Source organism: Podarcis tiliguerta (genome assembly GCF_965153285.1).
Source record: "Podarcis tiliguerta genome assembly, chromosome: 4".
Taxonomy (NCBI): domain Eukaryota; kingdom Metazoa; phylum Chordata; class Lepidosauria; order Squamata; family Lacertidae; genus Podarcis; species Podarcis tiliguerta.
Genome location: NC_139537.1, coordinates 5,632,760 through 5,651,136, shown reverse-complemented (window position 1 = coordinate 5,651,136; position 18,377 = coordinate 5,632,760). Strand labels below are relative to the sequence as shown.

Here is an 18,377-nt window from a genome sequence, read left to right as displayed (position 1 = left end):
AACTCTGCGACTTCCAGGTGTTTTGGTCTACATCTCCCATCAGTCCTGGCCATCACGGCCGAGGGCGCTGTGTTCTTGTAAGCGTTGAGCATGGAAACAGACTTCTTGGGTTTGGGGCCTAAGCTCCCAGTCCTCAAGGAGGAGTGACACAGTATAAAAAGAGCCCAGGTGGGCTGGACCAAAAGTCTATCTCAGAGGTGGCCAACATGGCGCTCTCGTTGGCCAATGGTGCAAGGGATGATGGGAGTTGTATTCCAGGTTTATGATTTGATCCCGGAATATCCCACTTTCCCTTAGGATGTCCCTATTCTCATCGGAGGAATGTCGGAGGGTTTGGAGTTATGCGACTTCTGAGCCAAGGAGATAAGTAACCTTTAGAAGACATCTGAAGGCAGCCCTGTCTAGGGAAGCTTTTTTAAAAAAAAGTTCAATGTTTCATTATGTTTTTATATAAGAGGGAAGCCACCCAGATGGGTGGGGAATAATAATAATAAGACAGTGGATGCTTGGGTTGTGAACATGATCTGTGCGGGAGGCACGTTCACAACCCGCGTCTGCACATGCGTGGGTTGCATTTTGGCACTTCTGTGCTTCTGCACATGTGCAAAGCGCGGTTCAGTGTTTCAGCGCCGAAACCTGGAAGTAACCCGTTCCGGTACTTTCGGGTTTGGCATGGTGCACAACCCGAAAACATGCAACCTGAAGCATCTATAACCCGAGGTATGACAATAATAATAATAATAATAATAATAATAATAATAATAATAATAAATAGAATAGGGGTGGCCAACTCCCAAGAGACTGCAGTCTACTCACAGTGTTAAAAACTGTTCAGGTCAAAGTTGTTGAGCTTTCTTGGGGAGATGCAAGGCAAAAATGTTGGGGGAGCTGCTGATCTACCAGCAATCTACCACAGACGTCTAGCAATCTATCAGTACATCACAATCTACCTGTTGGATGTGCCTGGAATAGGATGTCCCTATTTTCAACTGAGAAATGTTAGAGGGTATTATTCCCAGGTTGGAGAAGCTTGGTTTAGGGCAATGGTTCTCAAAGTGGGTGGTACTTCATCATCATAATCTTTTATCTGTATATCACCCTATACCCGTACGGTGCACAACATCATCGTAAACGGAATGAAAATAAATGGGATCAATACCTGGCCCCATTTCACTCTTTCCTCCCCTTAATGGACACTCACCATGTAAGGCCATCCTGGTTCTATGGAGGAATGCAAGAGGAAGTCTTGATGGTTCGCACCACAGAACGTTCCCTGTTCCTGTCCTGCTGCGGATGCTGGCCGAATCCAGGCACGCTGAGCATCCTTCTCCCACTTCCTCCAACCAGAGTGCCTTCCTTTCCTGTCCTCTCCCCATCATCTGTGGCTCCGGTGCCTTTTCGACTGGGAGTTGTGTGCAGGTCTCCTCAGCTTACGTCGAGCGCCTCCCAAGGGAGCGCAGGGGTGTCTTGGTGGGTGGGATCAGGCCTGCCGGGTCGGCCCAAATCCTCTCTTCCTGGCAGCGCTGGGCACCAACCGGTGGGAGGTGGGGGAAGCTGGGTTCCACCGGTGCGTCAGGGCAGGATCCGGCGTGTCCCAGTGGCCCCGGTCGGAGGAGAGACTGTCTTCGCCCTCCGAGCCAGAAAATCGGGGTGGGATGGTGGCCGAGACGCCACAGGCTTCCTGCACCATCCGGGTGGCTTGCAAGGCCGTCAGGCGGACGGAGGGGTCAGGATCCTGCCGCAGTTTGGAGAGCGCTGGAGCAAGGGAGAGAAAGGCAGGCCCATGAGAGAGGAGGACAAAGGCAGAAATGGAATGAACCCAGGGAGATAAATCCCATGGCTGCCTGGTTTAAATTGCCATTGGTTTCGCTTGCTTTTTTGTCGCTCCTCTGGTTTTGCTTCATTTTTATAAGATTTGAGAATGCGAACCCAAAACCCAGGCCTTTACCCTAACCCTGACACAAACCAAAACCCTAAACCTAAACTTAAACCTAACCCCAACCATAACTCTAACCATAACCCTTTAACCCTAACACTAACCCCTAACCCCTACTGTTAACTCTAACCCAAGCCTAACCCTAACCATGACACAAACCCAAACCTAACCCTAACCCCACCCCAACCTCAACCATAACTCTAACCCTAACCGTGACCCTCTAACCTTAACCCCTAACCTTAACCCCTACCGTTAAGAAGATCTTGGATTTGATATCCCGCCTTTCACTCCCTTTAAGGAGTCTTGAAGCGGCTAACATTCTCCTTTCCCTTCCTCCCCCACAACAAACACTCTGTGAGGTGAGTGGGGCTGAGAGACTTCAAAGAAGTGTGACTGGCCCAAGGTCACCCAGCAGCTGCAGGTGGAGGAGCGGGGAATCAAACCCAATTCCCCAGATTACGAGTCCACCGCTCTTAACCACTACACCACACTGGCAACCCTAACCCTAACCCAACCCTAACCCTAATCCTAATCCTGACATAAACCAAAGCCTAAACCTAACCCCAACCAACCAACTCTAACCCTAACCGAACCCTAACTCTAATCCTAACCCTGACATAAACATAACCCTAACCCTAATTCTGTCAATAACTCTAACTCTAACCATAACCCTCTAAGCCTAACTCCTACTGTTAACCCTAACCCTGGTTTAAATCTGCTTTAGAATTTATGTTAATCTTAACTCCCTTCTCATCATGCGTATACCATATGAACGGAGACATGGTGAGAATAAAATGTGATACAAGAAGATAAAATAAAAGAGAATGGGTGTGTGGCATCTTATGGATTGTATTTTTGCACTTCAGCGTAAGCTGGAGGGACCATGTGCCTCCTTATTCGTAAATGATATCAAATCAAAACGTACGGCATAGAACCTTCTCTTTTTTTACTAGACACGCGAGAGACGGTCTTTTAAATTTGTAAGTCTCCCTAGGAGTTCATGTCGTCATCATGCAAAGGGGCACGAGTCCCGCGGTGTTGTTACTTACAGAGGAATATCAAGTCCTTTTTTTCCTGAGTGATCGCAACTGGCTCTGCACACTGGGCAACGCAACCTGAAAGACAGGAAGTCCGTGAGCCTCTCAGGAAGTCACACCTTTCCCATGAGCATCCCGCCCCATTTGCTCCGGGACTAGGAAGACTGCCAGAACAGAGAGGAGAGGCAGCCCAAGGCCTGCCTAGACTATGGACTCATTGTGTGACCTCAAACAATTCACTTGTTTTCCCTTTTAATTTTAAAATGGTTTATTTTGTTCCAGCAGGTATATAGCATCAGGTAAGAGGAAAAAGGAGATTATAATATAATATAATATAATATAATATAATATAATATAATATAGTATACCCCGCCCATCCGGCTGGGTTTCCCCAGCCACTCTGGGCGGCTTCCAACAAAGATTAAAAATACTTTAAAATGTCACAAATTAAAAACTTCCCTGAACAGGGCTGCCTTCAGATGTCTTCTAAAAGTCAGATGGTTGTTTATTTCCTTCACATCCAACATGACGGCATTCCACAGGGAAGGAGCCACAACTGAGAAGGCCCTCTGCCTGGTTCCCTGTAACCTCACTTTTCACAGGGAGGGAACCGCCAGAAGACCCTCGGCGCTGGACCTCAGGGTCTGGGCAGAACGATGCGGAAGGAGACGCTCCTTCAGGTATACTGGACTGAGGTTCTTTAGGGGTTTCAAGGTCAGCACCAACACTTTGAATTGTGCCTGGAAACGTACTGGGAGTCAATGTAGGTCTTTCAGGATCGGTGTTATATGGTTTCAGGGGCCACTCCCAGTCACCAGTCTAGCTGCCACATTCTGGATTAGTTGTAGTTTCCGGGTCACCTTCAAAGGTAGCCCCAACAGAGCACATGGCAGTAGTCCACGCGGGAGATAGCCAGAGCATGCACCACTCTGGCGAGACAGTCTGCGGGCAGGAAGGGTCTCATCCTGCGGACCAGATGGAGCTGGAAGACAGCTGCCCTGGACACAGAATTGACCTGCGCCTCCATGGACAGCTGTGAGTCCAAAATGACTCCCAGGCTGCGCACCTGGTCCTTCAGGGGCACAGTTACCCCATTCAGGACCAGGGAATCCTCCACACCTGCCCGCCTCCTGTCCCCCAAAAACAGTACTTCCGTCTTGTCAAGATTCAACCTCAATCCGTTAGCCGCCATCCATCCTCCAACCGCCTCCAATTAGTGCGTCGAAGCACAGGGTGATAAAGGAATAGGGGCACTATTTTGCTCACCAAGAAAAATGGCAGCTGCTCTTCGGATCGAGACCTGCGGGCACTGAAGGTGGTCCAGACATTGGAGCAAGATGACAGGGATGGTCTTGACCTTCCAGGACTAGCAAAGCAAAGAGGAAAGTTAAGAACACAAGCAGAGCCTGCTGGATGAGACCAATGGTCCATCTAGACCAGTCGTCTGTCCTCACAGTGGTCGACATGATGCCTCTGTCATGGAATTCTACTCCTATTAATCCAGAGCAAAACTCCATCGTATAGTTTATTATTAAAATTTTTATTTTTTACCAACAACCAAACAAAAACAGTGAAGCCCCCCCAGGCAGCTGATACATTGGGTATACATAACCAATAATAACATATTCAAATCAGCCATATGTACAATTTTATATACGTTAACACTCCTCCATCCACAAGGTTTATTTAACTTTTAACATTTTAATTGCCGCAAATTGTTCAAACCTACCCAAATAATTCACTATCTTCTCAAACCAATCCTCCTCTTTCTCAATGACCTTAAACCCTTCCAATCTGTGTATCTTCACAGTTAGATATTCTAAAATTATAATATTATTCAGTTTTTTCCTCCATTGGTTCACCCCTAGCTCTTCTGCATTTTTCCAATTACTCGCTATAACCTGTCTGGCTGCAGTTACCATCAATTTTACCCATTTACATTCCTCTTTTGTTTTTAACTCGGTGCTACTCAGACTAATAAGAACCATTAATTTAGATATTCCCACCTTCCTACCCAGAATTCCCGAAATTTCTATACCAATCTGTTTCCAAAATTCATTAACTAACGGACAATCCCACCACATATGACTCCAGCGTATAGTTAGCAGAGTAAAAACTTAAACACGTTGCAGGATTCCCCCAAAAAACAGGCCAGAAGCAATTGTATTTCATCCGGGAGAGATTTACTGCTACTGAAGGCAGATGAGCATAATGGTCACAAATCCAAAACGTTCAGGATTGGCACTGGCTATAAGAAATCCAGTTGCCGCAGACTTAGCTAAAACTTTCAATAACTTATTATAAGTCTAAACCTTAACACTATATACAGAACATCACACCAGAAGGAAAAGAGATTAGAGAAAGTGAAACCTAGGCTCCTTCTGGCCTTACTATTATAGTCACCATGACCTTGACAGAAAGAGATAACAGAACCAGTTTAAGCCAGCTGTACTCAGCTTCTCGGAAGGTATAACCCAAACATCATGAACCTTGAAACAATAATAATAATAAAATGTCCAGTAGCACCTTAGAGACCAACTAAGTTTGTTTTGGGTACAGTAAAAGCTTTCGTGTGCATGCACACTTCTTCAGATACCACAAAATCAGATTGCATGCACACGAAAGCTTATACGTACCCAGAACAAACTTAGTTGGTCTCTATTTCCCCCCCATTTTTTTTATTAGTTTTCACAATATTATAAACAAACAAACAAACACACAAAACAGACAAACATAAATCATAGCCTTATTGAAAATTACAGTTATTAACTTTGTTAAGTGACTTCCTCGCTTCTCCTTGGTTGAATTTCATTGCATGACCTTTTAACGGTTTTCCAAATCCCAATTTTTATGAAATTTAACTTAGACATTAACATCCTTAGATCTTCACCTTATGGAATTAAACATATTAATTCATCACTTAACATAACTTAGTTGGTCTCTAAGGTGCTACTGGACATTTTTCTTTTTATTTCGACTGCGTCAGACCAGCATGGCTACCTACCTGACTCTAGAATCATGAACCTTCTGCTTGTTTCTTTCACACAGAGAAGCTTCCAGAACATAGCTGTCAACTTTTCCCTTTTCTTGCGAGGAATCCTATTTGGAATAAGGGAATTTCCCTTAAAAAAGGGAAACGTTGACAGCTATGTTCCAGAACCCTCTCATATTAAGTAGAATAGGAAAGGTCTCTACATATCAGTTCAATACTTTCTGCACTAGGAAATGCAAACTGACAGCCTCAAAGGGGAACCTGGCAGCAGGATTTGAACACAAGACCCCTTTGCCTCCATGAGATTCTCAGCAACTGGTATTTAGAGGCATAAACTGGAATCAGTGAACTTGAGAGTTTTCACAAAATCTGGAATGTGTGGTCGAAACATTTGAAAGGGCCAAACCCGGAATCCTAGAAACTGAATACCAAAAATTGTGGGATCCAGAAAGACTCGAGGGGATTTGCAGAGATGGAATCTGAAATCGAAATGGGGGTGCTTGCCATTTTTTGACTTGTCTCCCACCTGGCTCTACGGGGGGAAATTTGGAGCATACCCTGCCAAGCCGTTGCTAGACAAAGGCTGGTGACTTACGATTTGCCGGCAGAGGGTCTCTGCGATCTGAGGGTGGTCATGCCAAGCCTTCTTGCTGTTAATCTTCTTGGGGAGGGACCAGCCCAGGAAGCGGAAGCACCTGGCGAGGGCATCCTGGCAACCCTGCCGTGGGGAGTGAAAAGGGGCGCCAAGGGTCAGTCAGGGAGAGGGGCAGGTCAATGGCAGCAGCGACCGCCAAGCTGGCCACCTCTGCGTCTGCTCACAACCATCCTGACCTCCATTTCCATCCTCTAAGTTGTCTTCCTCATTTCATTTTAAGTTTGTATTAAAATTTGTAAATTGTGATGAGGGGGAAATTGAGGACACATTTTTTAAAAATCGTTTGGGGGTGGGAGAGCATAGAAATCATATGTAATATTAAGATCCAGGAGGAGGTCAAAAAGCACTTCCTGCATCCTTCCATATGTATTAATAATAATAAAATAAAATAAAATATAAAAATTAAAATCAAAATTAAAATTAATAAAAAATAAAAAAATTAAAAAAATTAAAAATAATAAAATAAAATAATTTATTATTATTATTATTTATACCCTGCCCATCGGGCTGGGTTTCCCCAGCCACTCTGGGTGGCTTCCAACAAAATATTAAAAATACGATACATTGGTCCATGAAGCACAGGGAAATCGGATTCTGCAAACTCAGAACAAGGAAAGGTTGGGTTCAGTGGTAGGGCATCTGCTTGGCATGCAGAAGGTTCCAGGTTCGACGGCATCTCCGGGTCGGACTAGGAATGTCCCCTGTTTGAGATCTTAAGACAGCTGCTGCCAGTCAGTGCAGACATTACTGAACTAGACGGACCCAAGGCATAGCTGTCAACTTACAGATTTGAAAATAAGGGACCAGCAGCCTCGGAAATAAGGGATCAGCAGCCAAAATAAGGGATTTTAGTCAACCAGCTGAAATGCAAAGTTAAAAGGGACCAGATAATTTGGGAGAGCAGCGCCAGTTTTTAGCCCTTCGTTTCCAGAGGTTGCTGCTCAAGACACCAGCTGATGAAACACTGCGATTAAATAACTACAAGCAGCAACCACTTTTTGCGCAAAACGAAGTCCAAGCTACGAAGATGCTGCTGCAGTTCTGTATCTTTTCTCTCGTGCTCCATCTGCAGCTCTCAGTTCCATCAGGCGGGGCAGGAGGAAGGGGGGTGGAGATAGCGCCTGAAGTAAACCGGCAGATCAGACCATCTATGCCAGTCTACCACTACAAATGTAGGGGAGAAGCGCTTGCGGTCCTTCCCTTGTAGCCCTTGGAACACCTGCCCGCGCCTCCTCTTCCTCCTCCTCTCTCTGAACTGCTTTCTCTATGGTTGCCCTCGCTCTCCTCTCAAGGCTCCTCAGCAATTCATAGGGCGCATCAGGCTGCCCATCTCATCCGGGTCCTTCGGTGGCGCAGCTGCAATACGGCCTAACGGGAGGCCCCAGGCAGAGTCGCTCAGTTCGGCGGCCGCGAGGAGGATGGCGGTGGACAGGCCCGAGGCTCCCACCAGTCCGGCGGGGAGGGGCTCCCGGGGGCCGAGGCTGGTGAGAGGAGGCCGGAGGGGGGTGGGCTGGGCAGCCAAGCAGCACAGTTGGAACCTTCCTCCTCCCTGGCCGGCCGGCAGGGACATCATCAATACGGGACAGCAGCGGGACACGGTGCTGGGATAAGGGAGTTTCCCGCCAAATACGGGACGGTTGACAGCTATGACCCAAGGTCCTGACTCAGGGTAAGGCAACTGCATCCTCTGTTCCTGACTCACCTTCACCACCTCGGGCTCCTCGTCTTGCAGGTGGAGGAGCAGCGGGAGCAGGCTCTGGGTCACCTGTTCTTGGATGAGGTACTTCTCCTTCTTCTTGACCACGTTGGGCAGCTCAGCAAACAGGGCAATGGCGGAATTGCGGGTCCTGGCCTCTGCCTGTGGGCAAGAGAGGCTGCTTCATGTGGGTGAGTCTTCAGACTTCAGAGCTTGGCTGAAAGCATGGGTTGATCAAATGGGGAGGTCCCACAAGCCTTGAGAAGTGAGAAGCCTGCCACTCTGACTGCCCCTAGCCCTTGCTGACTGAAATATACCCGGAGTCGAGTGTGAATTTTGTTATGTATTGAAGTTCTCACCCTGGCCACCAGGGGGTGTTGTGTATATAGTTCTCACTCCGGTCCACATAAGTTAATTTAGGCAGGAAACCCTGGGCTGTTATTGTTACAATGTTGACAGCCGGCTGCCTATAAAAGCAGGCCAGCTGAGCTGTTCAGTTCAGTTCAGTTCCAGCTTACTAATAAAGAACTACTTGGAGAAATCTCTGTGTTGTCTGCTTTGTTCACCCACTTCTTAATAAATTTCACGCTCTTTATTCAGCTCATAGTAGCAATGAATGAAACTTTCCCCAAAATATCTAGCTATATATACACATTATTTACACAATGGGCCCCGCGTGATTGGCTAATTCCAGGCTGCTCCTGCAGGCCAATCAGGTTGCAGATTCACTTCTTCCAGAAGCCTGATTGGATGCTCCTGCAGGCCAATCAGGTTGCTGATTCACTTCCACCTGGAGCTGGATTGGGTGGCTCCTGCGGACCAATCAGACTGCTGCATTCTGGATCCTATTGAGCTAAGATTCAGCCCAGTACATAACACTGACCATGTCTCCAGCCTTCAATTCCTACATTTCACCCTCGCTGATCTGAACCTCATTATTTGACCCCCACTGCCCAGATCTTTGAGCAGGGGGGGAGTTTAGCTCTGCCCTCTTCCCACCCTTGCCCTCAACCCATTCCCCAGCCCGGCTTTACGCGGGATGTAATCCACTGGGGCAGTCAAGTACACTGGGGCAGTCAAGTACAACATTCCTTGTTTTGCTAGAGTGGCCATGCAGGGGATTTTGGTCCAGCCAGTCGAGCTTCCTGTTACACCTGGCTGGAGCATCCTTCCTTTGCATGTGACCGGTAGGTGAGTGTGACCTTTCCAGATCTGGTAAAAGGCCAAGTCATGTAGCCATCTTCCCTTCTTTTTCATCCTGCCTGCTCCCTGCTTCACCTGGACCGCACTGCTGGCTCTCTCAGCCAGCAGTCCCTGGGTGATCTCCCATATGGGGTAAACCTATTTGTACATATTTGCAACCTTAAGCCTAAAGCCTGCCTTCAGGGATCAATCACACTGTGCTCTGCCTGATCGTGAGTAAACTTCTTTTTGTTACTTATGAACAAGACTGTTGTGTCTTTACTCTTTTAGGGTTTTGTTATGTACTGAGTTGAATAGGATCCAAAATGCAGCAGTCTGATTGATCCTAGAACAATGCAGCAGTCTGATTGGTCTGCAGGAGCCACCCAATCCAGCTCTAGGTGGAAGTGAATCCACAACCTGATTGGCCTACAGGAGAATCCTGGAATTAGCCAATCACGTGCAGCCCATTGTGTAAATAATGTATGTAAAGCAGATATTTTGGGGGAACTTCCATTCCTCCTCGCCACTATGAGCTGAATAAAGAGCATGAAATCTACTCTTGACTCCAAGTATATTTCAGGATCCAAGGGATATTACCAGGAACATATCCCAATTTGGCCAAGCCAGATTGAACTGCTTATTGTTTCAAGAGACTCACGCGAGTCTGCAACCAGCTTCCGGCTATGTAATAGGGGAATGCGCTCTGCTACTTGCTAGCGCGAGTTAGGAAGGATAATATTAATCAACATATCCTCTCCTGTTACCCACAACGTTCCCGCACCTTATGGGTCTCGCACTGACCCAGCCTCTCCATTTTCAGGGCTAATGGAGGGGACATAGCCAAGCCACCAGGGATTGGAGGGAGAAGGGGGCACAGGGACCCTGAAAACAGAAGTAGGGGGCACGATGGGACCATGGAGAGTTCTGGGGTCACAGGGCGGTGGGAGGCACACCCCGGATTGGAAAGTAACTTCCCCCAAATTCTTACGTTGCTGAACAAAGGAAGCAACTTCTCAGCCAGGCTGACAATGTCGCTCCTCTGCATGAACTTCAAAAGGTTCTGGATGGCCGTGATGCCCTCAGTGACAACCACACTGTCTGCCTCTTCCAAGCTGCCCAAGAGCGTTGGCATGAGGGTCTTGACCTCCTCCACCTGCAAACAGGAAGCAGATGAACATCACTCCCTTCCCCAAGCTTCTTCTGGACAGAAAGCTGACTCTTGGGTCTCTAGATAATGTGGGGGGTCTCTAGATAATGTGGGGTGTGTCATCAATGTAGCAGACAAGTACAACACTTCTTGTTTGCCCAGAGTGGACACACAGGGGAATGTTGCTCCAGCCAGGAGGACTTCCTGTCACACCTGGTCTGGAGCATCCTCCCCCCCACACACATGTGACCAGGTAGATGGCCATGACCCTGGGAGACCCCATAAAAGGCCTGTTCCTGCAGCCATCTTCCCTTCTTCCTCGCTTTATTCCATCTTGATTCCTTTTGCTGTCTGCTGGCTCTCAGCCAGCAGCACATAGGCTCATTCCCGTATGGCAGGGATGTCCAACAGGTCGATCGTGATCTACTGGTAGATCCCCATGAGGTTTTGGTAGATCGTGGTCAATCTCTGGCTCCCTTTCCTTAGTGTCGCTAAAACTGACTCCTGCCCCACCCCCTCGTCCCGCCCTCCATTGTTGTATGATTTCTGGAAGGGTAGATGGAGATTTCTCTGTGCTTCTGTTTTGATCCACAACAATCTTTTTCTTAGTGACTTTACCCCTTTGTCCCTTGCCTTTAACCCCCCCAATAGAACTCCCCCCCCCAAAAAAGTTATTTTTTTAACTTCCCCCAAAACGGGGCTCCTCTCTTCCCTAAAAAAGGCTCAACAACTTTGAGCTGAACCCACCACCAAAACGGGGGTAGATCACTGCCAGTTTTTAATTCTGAAAGTTGATCGCAGTCTCTTGAGAGTTGGCCACCCCTACCATATGGGATGGACTCAAACTCTCTTCTGTAACTACAAGCTAAAGCCTGCTTTCCAGATCGAATTGTGAACTGAATGTAAGTAAATTTCTTGTTACTTTTAAGAGAAGACTGTTGTGTCTTTATTCTTTTAAAGAGGGATTAAATGGGAATTTAATAGAAGAAGAAGAAGAAGAAGAAGAAGAAGAAGAAGAAGAAGAAGCCGCCAGACTGGATTGCTTAACTCAAGAGATTCAAACGAATCTACCAGATTGCTTCCTGCAATATATAGGGGAATGTGCTCTGCTACCAGCTCACTAGCGTGAGTGAGGAAGGATAATAAGGACCAGTGAGAGTGTGGAAGGTCAGCGGTTCGAATCCCCGTGACCAGGTGAGCTCCTGTTGCTTGGTCCCAGCTCCTGCCAACCTAGCAGTTCGAAAGCACAAAATGCAAGTAGATAAATAAGCACTGCTCCAGCGGGAAGGTAAACAACCCTGCTCTGGTTTCGCCAAAAGCAGTTTGGTCATGCTGGCCACATGACCTGGAAAAACTGTCTGCGCAGTGGCCAAACACCAGCTCCCTCGGCCAGTAAAGCAAGATGAGCGCCACAACCCCAGAGTCATTCGCGACTGGACTTAACTGTGACGGGTCCTTTACTTTTTTAAATTATGCCCTGCTTCCCCTCTCCGTCATGGAGCTGCTGAAAGCGGCTTGCGAGACACGGAGAGCAAGCAGGAAAGGGGCCACGATCCATTCGCCAAGAGCACAAATTGTCGAGCAGAAAAACAGCAGGGAAAGACCAAAGCACAAAGAAGATAATTGGGGATCAATGCCCTAAGCAGAAAACTTGTTTAGACAGCAATATTCTCAACTGTGGACAGAAAGCAGATAAAGAGGCAGTGGCAGGGAGTTCCGCAGGTGGGACACCGTTGCAGAAAAGGCACTTTCAACCTCTCGCCACCAGCCTTCCTGCAGAAGGCGGCATCTCATGCACTTGATATCTCTCTGGCCTGGTACAGGAAGGCTGTGGTTACTGTATTTTTCGCTCTATAGGACGCACTTTTTCCACTCCAAAAATTAAGGGGAAATGTGTGTGCATCCTGTGGAGAGAATGCAGGCTCCTTGGCTTCAGCGATAGCAACGCGAAGCCTCCGAAGCCCAGAGGGAGCACTCCCTCCGCACTCCAGAGGCTTTGCGTTGCTTTCGCTGAAGCCAAGGAGCGCAGCGCGAGTTTCCGCTGCGCTCCGCAGGCTTTGGGTGAACGCACCTTGAACGCACAGAATGCTCCTTGTTTTAGAAGGGGAGAACAAGAAAATAAAAATCTCCCCCTCTCTGCGCAGCGCCCCTTCAGCAAAGCGGCAGGAGAAATGGAAGGGGCTCTGTTTCTCCTGCCACTTCGCTGAAGGGGCACTGAGCAGAAAGGGGGAGAATTTTTTTTCTTGTTCTCCCCCTCTAAAACAAGGTGCGTCCTATGGTCGGGCGCGTCCTATAGAGCGAAAAATATGGCACATTCTCCACAGCTGCCAGCCCTTCCAACTCCACAATTCCCATGATTCATGTGAGAGAACAGAGGGGTTGTCCCTGCCCCCTCCTCCCTCACCTTATCAGGGTGGATGGCTAAGATGCCCAGAGCTCTCAGGCCAAGGGAACGGACGTCCGGGCTGGGATTCCTGGTCCACTCCTCAAGACTCTCAAAGATCTGGTCCGCCGGCAGCTGCTCAATCTCCTGGTAGTGGAGAAGCTGAGGAACAAGAAAGGACCATCGGCCACGTGAGAGAGGAACGGGCAGGATGCGACCACCTCTTTCCCTGAGATGGAGCTTGCCTAGATGAGCAGGGCCAACAGCCATAAAAACGTCCGCATTAAGTCTCCAAAATGCTGTGTGTGTGTGTATTATTATTATTATTATTATTATTATTATTATTATTATACCCAGCTACTCTGGGCAGCTTCCAGCACACAAAAATAATAAGAATACATCAAACATTAATAGTAACAATCAGATCCTGCATAAAACAGGTCACAATAACTTTAAAATAAACAATGTATACCAAATACAGCAACATGCAATAATTGTAAACACTAAAATGAAACATCAGCTAGTAATAATTAGACAGTTATCAATTACAATAAAGAATTGCTCATCCATAATGGATAAAAACAGCAGCAAATCACAATGCATAAAATTCGACAAGTCATGCAAGACGATGTAAAAGGATTAAGTTGAGAAACAAGGGCACACAACTTATAATATTATTATTATTATTATTTTAAAAAAACTATCCCTGAACTCTCCTCCCAGCTGCTTCTCATTGTGTGCAAAATAACAAGGTGGTTTAGGGCAGGCGTTTTCTACCTTTTCAGACCCAGGACCTGCCTTTAGCCCAAACATGCATTTGGGGAGTCATGTCTTAACCCTTTACCATACAATATCTTTATTATATGTTTACTTAGGTTGACTGAGCTGCATGCATGGCTGCAAGATTGGAAGGATAAAGAGGCAAGCAAATTAAAAAATAAATAAATCCTCAACCAATTCATTAGGCCGGCCTGCTGTTTAAACAGTCCTTAATCAACTAAGGACTCACCTCAAAATTAGCCATTTAGCTAACTCATTAATCCATTACATTTCATTCCATTCGATTTAAATGTCTTTTAAATTGATGAGCTGAGCTCACCCTTAGGATACAGTCTTTCTCTCTCCTCCCCCCCCCCCAGCATTTCTTACAGGAGGAATCAAAATAGCTTCCAAAAATTAAAATGTCTTTAACCCCTTAAACACACAGACTCCGAATGGGGTTGCCTGTGAAGAGGGAAGGAAAACCACGGTTCAGTCTCTCCTTTGCTTCAAACTTGCTAGGTGACGTTCTCCTCACTGCAAATTTAAAAGCACATGCCGTGTGCATTTTTATTCTACCTTTCTCCCCAGGGAAATCAAGGTTGTGTGTGCGAGGTTCTCCCATTGCTCATTCAATCTCCACAACAACCCTGTGGGGTAGGATAGGCTCAGAGAAGGAGCCTGAGGGTTTTGGACCAGAATCTTTCCAGCCCTTCCTGGGGACTGAACCCAGAGAGGTTCTGCAGGCCAAGAAGATGCTCCAGCCCTGAACGACGGCCTTTGGGGCGCAGCTTCCATCCTAAGCTTCTGCAGATATCGCTCTCCTCCTGGTCCTGAATGGGGTAACTGTGCCCCCGAAGGACAAGGTGCGCAGCCTGGGAGTCATTCTGGACTCACAGCTGTCCATGGAGGCGCAGGTCAAATCTGTATCCAGGGCAGCTGTTTACCAGCTCCATCTGGTACCTGGCTGAGACCCTATCTGCCTGCAGACTGTCTTGCCAGAGTGGTGCATGCTCTGGTTATCTCCCGCTTGGACTACTGCAATGCGCTGTACGTGGGGCTACCTTTGAAGGTGACCCGGAAACTACAATTAATCCAGAATGCGGCAGCTAGACTGCTGACTGGGAGTGGCCAACAAGATCACATAGCACCGGTCTTGAAAAACCTACATTGGCTCCCAGTACGTTTCCGAGCACAATTCAAAGTGTTGGTGCTGACCTTTAAATCCCTAAACAGCCCCGGTCCGGTATACCTGAAGGATCGTCTCCACCCCCATCGTTCTGCCCAGACACTGAGGTCCAGCACTGAGGGCCTTCTGGCAGTTCCCTCATTGCGAGAAGCAAAGGTACAGGAAACTAGGCACAGGGCCTTCTCGGTAGTGGCACCCACCCTGTGGAACGCCCTCCCACCAGATGTCAAAGAGAAGAACTACCTGACATTTAGAAGACATCTGAAGGCAGCCCTGTTCAGGGAAGTTTTTAATGTGTGACATTTTAATGTATTTTTAATCTTTGTTAGAAGCCGCCCAGAGTGGCTGGGGAAACCCAGCCAGATGGGCGGGGTACAAAAAAAATATTATTATTACTCCTGTGCAGGCTTGGGAGGCAAGCTGCACGCCCGCCAGCCATATGGTTCATGGGGCACAGCTGGCGGGCATGGAGGGAAAGGGCAAAGCGACACAGCTCCCCCATTCGCTGGGGCTCCCCCCAGAGGCCAGCGCCCTGGCGCAACGCACCAGTAAGCCCAACAGGAAAGATGGCTCTGTTTCCCCACCTGGCACTGTATGGGAGAAGGCGTTCTCTCAGGTCACCTGGTCCCAGGTTGTCGCTCTACCTGTCCTGCGCATCTCTTACCTCTACGAAGAAAGCAATGGTGGTCGGCTTGAGTTTCTTGCTGCCTTTGCTGAGCAGTGAGAACATCATGTCCAAGATTCTCATGGTCTCGGGGCAAGCAAAGTGCAGCATGGCTCTGGAAGACACCGGGGGAAGGCGCCATCTTGTTACAAGGAAGGAGGGTAACGCCACCCCTGCGAGGCGGCCGCAGCTGAATAATGCAGCACCCCTCTTGTTGTGATATTGGGAGATCTCAGTAGGTTAAAAACTTTGGTTCATGTAGAAGAGGAGCATGCTGGGAGAACCAAAGATTGTAGAATGTTGGGAATGAGTATCTGGGTCTCAATTGCAGACTTTTGACTTTAAAAGTGTGAATGGGGTTATCTCTTTCCCTTCACAGGATTCTAGCTGATTTGTGGTTTTGACACCTGGGTTTCTGGGACGTAGATTCAGTGTGAGAGGGTTATCTGGCTAATTTACAACTCAAAGAATTTGGTCTGTCTCTGGGAATGCTTTAATCTTCAAGGTCCTTTCAATAATTTAAACAGAATTAAACAGTTTGGACACCCCTGATTAGGCCCTTAGCGTTGTCCATAGCCAGTTTGTGCAAGGAGAAATAAAAAGAGAAAATAAAAATGTGTGGACATTTGATTCGTGTGTGCAATGATTTATCAAGTGGCGGACAGAGTCCAGCTGTCAGGGACTGTGCAGAGGAGGGGCTGCTCTGAGGAGCCTCCCCTCCCCCTGCTCCGGATCCTGAATCTTCCCGGGAGCAGGAGGACAGTATATATTTGGAACAGCGGTTTGCAGAGGGGCATAGTTCAGAAGGCAGAAGCTGGGAAATACTGGATGGGGAACAGCTAGGAGAAGAAACACTGGAAGAATAGAGGGTTAACAGATTCACAGAATTCCTCCGCTCAGTCCAAGGTTGAGAAGAGCTCACAAAGTGTCAGAACAGAAAACACAGATTGCAAATTACTGAGAGAGAATTACATGAAAATGATGTACAGATTGTACATATCACTGGTTAAATTGGCAAAAATGTATAAAAATGAAAAGAAGGAGCGCTGGAGGTGTGAAGCAGAAGGTACGTTTTATCATATGTGGTGGGATTGTAAAAAGGTAAAAGCTTATTGGGAAATGATATATAATGAATTAAAGAAAATGTTGAAAATAACTTTTATAAAAAAAACCAGAAGCCTTTTTATTAGGTATTTTAAGCCAATATATACTGAAAGAAAAGAGGACTATATTCATGTATGCCACTACAGCAGCGAGAATGTTGATTGCACAAAATTGGAAGACTGGAGAAATACCAACTAAAGGGTAATGGCAAGAGAAGTTGATGAACTATGCAGAACTGGCAAAAATAACAGACAGATTAGGAGAAAAAGACAACAGTGACTTTGAAAAAGAATGGGAACCATTTTTATTATACCTGCAGAAAGTCTATAGATTTGATGGCAGGATTTAAATAAACATTCACATTGTCAGTATTAGAAAATGTGTAGAAGATAGAGAAACAATATGGTGTATTCACTGTTATTTTTATGTTTTTAGGTTTGATGTTATTGTATAAATATGATATTAGTAACTTTTTCTTTTAGGAGGCAGCAAAGTGGGTGAAAGGAGAAACAAACCAGAAGTGGAAGTTGGGGGAAGCCTAGGAGGGGAGGGAGGGAGGAATGCATAGTAAATGTCATGGATGTGAGATGTGTGTAATGAATGAAAAAGAAAAATGAATAAAAATTTAAAAAGAAAAGAAAACACATAGGGTACAAACTCAGATTACAAGACGTAGGAGTGATGTAGATTAATAGGGACAGCAGAGGGTGTAATCCTTAAATAGGAGCACCGCCATTTCTAGGAGATGTGTTCTCTGTTCTCTCGCTGTGATTATTAAAATTTCTAACTGGTAAGAAGACTCCTTTTCTTTTGTTCTGCTTATCTACTGCCACGGGGGGGGGGGGGAGGAAGCCAATTCCCCAAAGCCTGACACCAGCCTTCTGGGCCCAGGGCCTTGGCTCCCTTGGAGAAGAGCTGTGATGGTTTTCGAAACGGCAGAGCCAGCGTGGCAGTCTGGGTGCCAGCGGGCGCCTCTCCTTGGCCAGGGGCGAAGTGGACAGAACGGCAGGGCCCTCACCTTGCCAGCAGAGTGGCCCCCTGGAGCACTTCCCTTGCGCTCTGCAGCATGCTCCAGCCCCGCGTCCTCTCCATGAACGTGACCTCGTAGCGGCAGCCAGTGCGAATCAGGAGCAACTTGAGGGCCTCCGCTGAAAAGCTAAGCCAAGAGGACGGCCTGGTTACATAAGGACATAAGTGAAGCTCTGCAGGATCAGGTTGTAAGGATGCTCAGCCAGATAGGCATTTGGCCTGACCCAGCAAGCTCTTCTTAATTGTTTTAACTGTTCTTATACCTGCAATTGTTTTGTACATGTCTTTATTGCATTGTGAAATTGCCTTGACATTATTCATAGCAAGCAATACATAAATATTGTTGTTGTTGTTGATAATAATATTAGCCTGGGTAGAAATGGAGAAGGCAATTTCTTTTCTTCTTTTTTATTTATTTATTTTATTAACATATAAAACACATACATATACATATACATTTACACAATACACGTACACAACACACTACCTAATTTTCATAACATAAAACATACCTACATTACGCTATATAATACCTACCTATACTATACATATCAACATACCTACACTCCTACCCCACATGAACACCCACCACATGACTTGA

General features: G+C 46.8%; 2 protein-coding genes across 5 annotated transcripts in view; both read right to left on the bottom strand.

Annotated features, from left to right (window-relative positions):
- LOC310676834 (tigger transposable element-derived protein 1-like) overlaps window positions 1-18,377 on the bottom strand; it is a gene marked incomplete at its 3' end in the record, with an annotated part of 1,439,559 nt that overhangs the window by 169,425 nt on the left and 1,251,757 nt on the right. The gene's annotated exons all lie outside the window — the stretch shown is intronic.
- Window positions 1-18,377, bottom strand: part of LOC310675500 (maestro heat-like repeat-containing protein family member 7) — a 66,923-nt gene that overhangs the window by 3,767 nt on the left and 44,779 nt on the right. For 3 of the 4 annotated variants that reach the window (XM_083436228.1, XM_083436229.1, XM_083436230.1), the window contains 9 exons: window positions 17,766-17,903; window positions 15,644-15,758; window positions 13,053-13,193; window positions 10,490-10,654; window positions 8,323-8,478; window positions 6,561-6,683; window positions 4,240-4,339; window positions 2,986-3,051; window positions 1,378-1,755 (listed from right to left, as the gene is read on the bottom strand). In XM_083436228.1, coding sequence (XP_083292354.1) covers window positions 1,481-1,755; window positions 2,986-3,051; window positions 4,240-4,339; window positions 6,561-6,683; window positions 8,323-8,478; window positions 10,490-10,654; window positions 13,053-13,193; window positions 15,644-15,758; window positions 17,766-17,903 — 1,279 coding nt within the window. In that variant the 3' untranslated portion in view covers window positions 1,378-1,480. Of the gene's footprint in view, window positions 1-1,201; window positions 1,756-2,985; window positions 3,052-4,239; window positions 4,340-6,560; window positions 6,684-8,322; window positions 8,479-10,489; window positions 10,655-13,052; window positions 13,194-15,643; window positions 15,759-17,765; window positions 17,904-18,377 lie in introns of those variants that run through there. The other variant, XR_014510175.1, reaches the window with a different exon arrangement.